Source organism: Crinia signifera, chromosome 4, assembly GCF_055691185.1.
Source record: "Crinia signifera chromosome 4, ASM5569118v1, whole genome shotgun sequence".
In the NCBI taxonomy this organism is placed as follows: Eukaryota; Metazoa; Chordata; class Amphibia; order Anura; family Myobatrachidae; genus Crinia; species Crinia signifera.
In genome coordinates, this window is record NC_139220.1 from 326,140,187 (window position 1) to 326,146,941 (window position 6,755).

Consider the following 6,755-nt stretch of genomic DNA (forward strand, 5'->3'; position numbering starts at 1 on the left):
GTCTTCCTGAGGAAATAGTTGGGCAGTACCAATGCCAGCAGGGTGAGGGGAAGGTTGCAGCAGAAGCCAATGGGCAAGCTAGTTGGGTTGACACCAGCAACTTCTGCAGCAGCCAATAAGCCAGCTAGTTGGAACTTTACCTTTGATTGGGTTTCAACAGTCATCTCTGACACAAACACTTATAATGAGACCACGTCAAGTAACTAGTTAACAATGTTTACTGTAGGGTACTTGGCTAATATTGTATTTTAAATTCAATACTGTTGTGAGTCATAATACTGTATGGTAATAAGAAAACCACATGTCATTAACAGATGGGCACCCAAATATTCACATACACATTTCAATAGCATAGGATCAATAGCAAATTATCCAAAACAATGTAGGAATTAAGTTACTATTAATTATTTTTTGTGCATAAATTCACTAACACCAACTCATATGATATTTAAGTCTTTCAAAAGCTCCCTTGAAGTCTTTATTTCTGAGGCTGTATATGAATGGATTAACCAACGGTACCACAACTGTATAAAGCAGGGACAATGCCTTGCTGGCCTCCAATAATTGTCCTTTTGATGGAACAATATATACAGAAAATATAGTTCCAAAATATATACACACAACAGTCAGGTGGGAGCTGCAGGTGGAGAAGGCTTTCTGTCTCCCGCTGATGGAGCGGATGTTTAGTATAGTGGTGATGATGTACATATAAGAAACAATGATAAATGCGAATGGACATATGACAATGATAATGCCAAACAAAGGTGTTTGAATTTGAATTAGTGAAGTATCTGAACAAGAAAGCTCTAGAATAGGTAGAAAATCACAGAAGAAATGGTCAATAATATTTGGTCCACAGAAGTTTAATTTATACATCTCGATTTCATTGACCAACAACACAAAGAAACTTATTAACCATGACACAATGACCGATTTCACACAGAATGATTTGTTGATGATAGCGTTATATCGCAGTGGGTTACAGATGGCCAGATATCGATCATAAGACATCACCGTTAGGATGAGACACTCTGATGTCTCACAGTTAGCAAACACATAAAACTGTAATAAACAGGCACCGGGAGACATGGTGGCACCATTATGGAGGACAATGTGAAGCAAGTTAGGGAGAATATTCGTGGTCATCAGGATGTCCAGTATAGACACTTGTGTGATGTAGAAATACATTGGAGAATGAAGATTTTTGCTAATTAAAACAATAAAAATGATAATAACATTACCGCATACGGTGACACAGTAAATGAGGAGCAGGAGCAAGAACAATAAGCTGCTACAGTTGTCAAGATTTGGAAATCCCAGGAGAAAGACGTAAGATGTGTTCGGCTCATACATTATGTGAGCAAGACCTGAAGTGCAAGCATTATATATCATACCTAGTTATACATTTTTTATATCACATCAGTATTATCTTTATTTTTACTTCAATTGAGTTTTCTGCATACCCCAAATTTCTCAGAATAGTGAAATAATAAATTAATAAGGTCCTATGGCCCTTATTCTGGTTCAGTCGCAAAGGCAAATTCCTTCTCAAATGGATAAAACCATGTGCACTGCAGGTGGTGCAGATGTAACAGGTGCAGAGAGAATTAGATTTTGGGTGAGGTTTTACTTCAAAGAGAGATATTGCAGTGTAAAAATAAAACAACCAGTATTTTCCCTACACAGAAACAAAATAACTCACCCAAATTTAATTCTCTCTACACAAGTTACATCTGACCCACCTGAAGTGGACATGGTTTTGTCCATTTGAGAAGGAATTTGCTTATGCGAGTGAACCAGAATAAGGTCCTGCATAGGCAAACACAAGGGGGGTTTCTGGTTGCACAAAAAAAAAAAAAACTCCTCTCAGCTTGTGCCTTAAATTATGACAACAATAGCACTGGTATATAATATGATCAATAGTGCTGCCACCACAGTGTAAGAGACAGAGCTGATGCACATGCCCCCAAGTTTACTGTGTGTGCGGGGGGATCTGAGCCTTCAAACATTGCAATAGACCATTAAGTAGCTGCCAGGAGGAAGAGACAGGAGCCTTAACATGAGGTGGGAGAATGTGAGCTTAGAAAGTGCAGTACTGGTTCTATTATGTCTGTGAATTTATGTATTTAATTTTGGCACGTTTAACATGTTCCTGACCACTTACTGTATCTTATTAAATGTGTGAAACAGCCTGTACTATATACCAACTGTACTGTTAAATATTAATACTGTATTCCATATTGTATCCAGTGTATAAAAATACACATTTTTATACACTGGATACAATATGGATACTAATTGTTACCGGTCCTCCAGACTCCCGTACTTACTCCAATGTCCTGCAGAGTGCGAGACTTTGGATTACATTTGGAAAAATCCTGCGATGGCCACTGGCCTACTGTATGTTTGCGATATGTGCTTATGCCTCTAACCCTGCTGCAGTAAGTAGCACTATGTTCTGAGCTGGAAATTGTACATATTACTTTGTGCATATTTCTATTTTTTTATGTTTTTGTTTCCTTTTTTTATATTTACCCTTTCAGTGCCAAGTGGTTTTGACAAGCAAATTGTTTCATTCATCACAATAATCACATAATGTAATGTTTATTTATTTGAATTTAAATAACAAATGTGAGCAACGCCGGCATTTTTAGCAGATATTTTTCACATCTCTCACGGAGAGGCGGGCACTGAAAGGGTAAAATAATTATATTAAAGCCATCACTTTGCTTTATTATGACGAAGAGGGTTCAAATGTATTGTCATACTGTATGAAAAAAGCTATTTTTGTATCACCTTCAACCTCTACTGCACCATCTTTATTTATTCTTCTTTATAGCATTTCCAAACATTGTATATCTGTGCATGACTGTTGTATGACTCTGGTATCCAGTAAAAAAGTTCCCTGCCTTACATTGACCTACAGTAGGAGCAAGTTTCATCTTTGCTCCTTTGTCCATGGCTAGCCATAGCTAGCCATGGCTATTCTATTGTTTTCAGCTGCAATACAATACGTATTGCAGCTGAGAACAATAGAATAGCCATCATGGCTAGCCATGGCCAAAGGAGCATAGATGAAACTTGCTCTTACTGTATGTACAATATGCAGTTTTTTTAAATAAATGTTATAAATCATAAGGTCTAACGTTGTTATTGTAATATTTTTGGAACATTAAATAGAGGTTGAGTATCCCTTATTCAAAATTATCGGGACTAGAAGAATTTTGGATAATAGTTTATTCCAAATTTCTGAATATTTTTATATTTCAATGATGGTTCAATTATGGTATAAACACATCAAACACATGAAATACATACAAATATATTTCATTTCTGCATGAATCAAGGTTTTAAAACATGAAACAAAGTTTGTGTACTATATCAGGCACTGAATATGAATGCTAAGCAATCATGTCCTTGCACATATTTAGTGCCAGTTACATGTCCCCGTCCCCCCCATTACTGCCAGTAACAGATGTCCCCAGTAGGTTTTTAGCAAAAAATTCAAAATAAAAGTACATTTTGGAGGTTATGTTTTTTGGAATAATTTGGATAACGGATATTTGGTAGTAGTAGTAGTAGAAGTACAATGTTCAGTTACAATATATAATTGGAACAACAGCAATAAAACAAAATTGAGCAATAACAGACATAGAGGTAGGTCTGGCGTGCTTGCAAGCTTAAACTCTTTACATTTTATTATTATTGTTACTTAAATAAATTATCTTGTTTTCCAAAATATTTTAAGATTGTCGAAAGAAGGTTGCTTAAGAGAATAAACTGATCCTACCACCTAAACATAGAAAAACTACCAGTGTAATGTCATCCATTAACACCAAGTACAACAAATATCAATATTAAATTATGATTAAATTATCTATATATCCTAATGCTCTCTTTTTATTAAATAAATGACTATCCTTTAAGTCAGGGGTGGGGAACCTGTTTTGTGCCAAGGGCCATTTGTATGGGGTAAAAAATCTTCGGGGGCCATATGTAAAAATGTATTTTACAAATTGTCCTTCTGCAGCCGTCCCACGCTCCAGCGGCTGCTGCTGAACAGGACTGACAGTCTCCGGCTACTGTTGATTAAGAGGAATTTCGCAAGAACTATCGTCCTCTCACAAGAATTCCCCTGTACTTGACTCCCGGCAATGCTGCGGGGCCACTCAGACCGGCTATGGGGGCTGCATATGGTCCCCGGACCTGAGGTTCCCCAGCCCTACTTTAAGTAGTATTTCAGATTAGTTACAGGGAGCAACAATGTAATGGAGCATTGGCGATTCATTTGGTCAATACCTTGCAATATGCATTTTGTTTGCATCTGATATTCTTTGTCTTAAAAAAACTGGAGAATGTAACTGTCTATTCATAACTGTCTATTCATCCTTCTCACAGACCATTCGATGGTATTGCATGCATAAGAAAATACAGTTCCACTAACATGAATATCTGTTTAGGTTTCTTTGAAAATACATTTAGAAACAAGTTTAGGACATCGGTGTAAAGTTTACTTCTTGGAAACATTTCTAGGGGAAAATGAAGCCCAAGTCTGAATCGTACGCTTGGACTAGGAGCCGTCCTGTGCACAGACCAGACTCTTCTCTCCTCCCAGTCTCTGACACATCGGGATAGTGCCAGGTATTTTGCTTCATTTCTAGCTTTCACTACAGCACTGTAAGTTTCTAAAAGTGAAAAATAGGGGTGTTGTTCATGAAAACCAATCAGATTTATTGCATCCAAGACAATGATTAAAAGAAATGTATTGGTCACTACGGGCAATATCCCCGCTTTTTAGTAAATTAACCCTCTATATCAATGTTTGTTTTACACAATGTTTGGCTCAGAAATCAATATGGTGCCATGAGTAATTAGACTTTAACAATGAGACTCGTATGAATAGTTCATTCTATGCAACTGCATTCAACACTCTAACATAAACTTGTCTCGAAGAAGTCCTCTAATTCACGACTTATTGACTTACCTGGGAAACAAATGCATATTTTGTCAGACATTCCAAGAATCCTAATCATTTACTGATATGGTTCTCCGTTTACAACCCAAAGTTACAGCCTCCTCCTACGTATACACGACTTTAACAGTGAGAAACCCGAGACTACAATATGTTGTATAATTTCTTAAACTATATTTGATGCTCTAAAGTGTGTACATTAGAAGTTCTCTAGTTTACCATGTGTTGACTCACCTGGAAAAATTGTCAAAGAGCCCTTCTTTGTCAGATGTTTCATCAACAAAGTATTGTTATAAAGGAGAAACTGATAAGTTATCAGTTTACAATGCAATGTAACAGCTTTCTCTTATACCATACTGGAGGTGGTCTCAGTGGTTTGGTAAATCTGTGGAGATCTCACTAAGACTCTCCTGTGTACGATATACCATAAGTAGTCTGCAGGGAAATCATTGACTCAAGTACATTTGAAAAAGTTACTGTGTCATGCAGTCTTAAGGTATCCTAGAAATAAAAGCTATCTATCCATCCATCTATCTATCTATCTATCTATCTATCATGGTGGGTCCAAAAAAACTTTGAGGATCGAATTCTAATAGATGAGAAAATTTGCCGCTTTGAGCTTTTAAAATGTGTAAAAAATTTCAGCTCCAATGATTAATTTCTTCAGTAGGAAGCAGAGACCTGGATTTTGGAAATAGTTATATAAATTGGGACTCTGGGCTGGCATTGAGATGTGTTGCACTTGTGACTTCTATCAGTCACCCAGCAGGCAATTCATCTCTGGTGGCTGTAGTACGGCACTACACACTGTGCTAGCAACATATTTAGACCTGTGACTTGTGTTTGTAATAGCAACTGCCAACACGTGCCTCTTTGTTATTTTCTGTTGAGGAATCATTCTATGACAATTCTGTGGCATTAGCGTCCTTGTGTTCTTGGTGTTTTCGTCCTGCTCGCTACTGCTTACTGCATACATTTTGATTATTGCAAGTAACCATGGCTCTGTCCAACTTTTCATCACATTAGATTGCTCCATTTTTAGCAAAACAAAAGATTTATTGTCCTCTTAGCTTCTCAGAAATGATTGTGTTTCTTATGAAAACTTCCAAAATATAGAGATCTGATTCCAACAGAAGATATCATGAGATTCATGACCTTTTAATTTCCAACTCCCTGCATCTCCGAGCCATTACTGAAACCTGGATTACTTACTCTAACTACTTCTCCTGCTGCTATCTCTGCTGGGGGCCTCACATTCTCACACACACCTCGACCTGGAGGTCGCCATGGTGGTGGTGTTGGGGTCCTTTTACCCTCTAGCTACTCCTATCAACTCCAGAACCATCCCTTACTTTCTCTACATTTGAGGTCCATGCTATATGCCTCTACCAACCTGCCAATCTTCGAGTTGCTGTCATTTACCATCCCCCTGGGACGCCCTCCAAATTCCTCGACAACTTTGCTTCCTGGCTTCCTCTCTTCTGACATTCCCTCTATTATCCTAGGTGATTTCAACATCCCTATTGATAACCTCTCAAAATCACCTGCCTCTAAACTCCTCCATCTCACATCTTCACTTGGTCTCTCCCAGTGGACCACCTCACCCTCCCACTTGAATGGGAACTCTTTGGATCTGGTTTTCATTCATCGTTATGATATTTCTGATTTCTCCAACTCCCCTTCTCCCCTTTCTGACCGCCACCTGCTCTCCTTTGCTTCTCTATCTCTACTAAGGCTACCATCACCAAATGTAACATTGAGGCTATTGACCCCTGATCCTTGT

The 6,755-nt window shown here is 37.9% G+C and overlaps 1 protein-coding gene across 1 annotated transcript; it reads right to left on the reverse strand.

The window, feature by feature from the left end:
* Positions 1-426: 426 nt before the first annotated feature.
* Positions 427-1,353, reverse strand: LOC146073451 (olfactory receptor 11L1-like). The gene has a single exon (XM_083180630.1). It carries the CDS (start codon positions 1,351-1,353, stop codon positions 427-429), a length of 927 nt encoding a protein of 308 aa, XP_083036756.1.
* Positions 1,354-6,755: the final 5,402 nt, after the last annotated feature.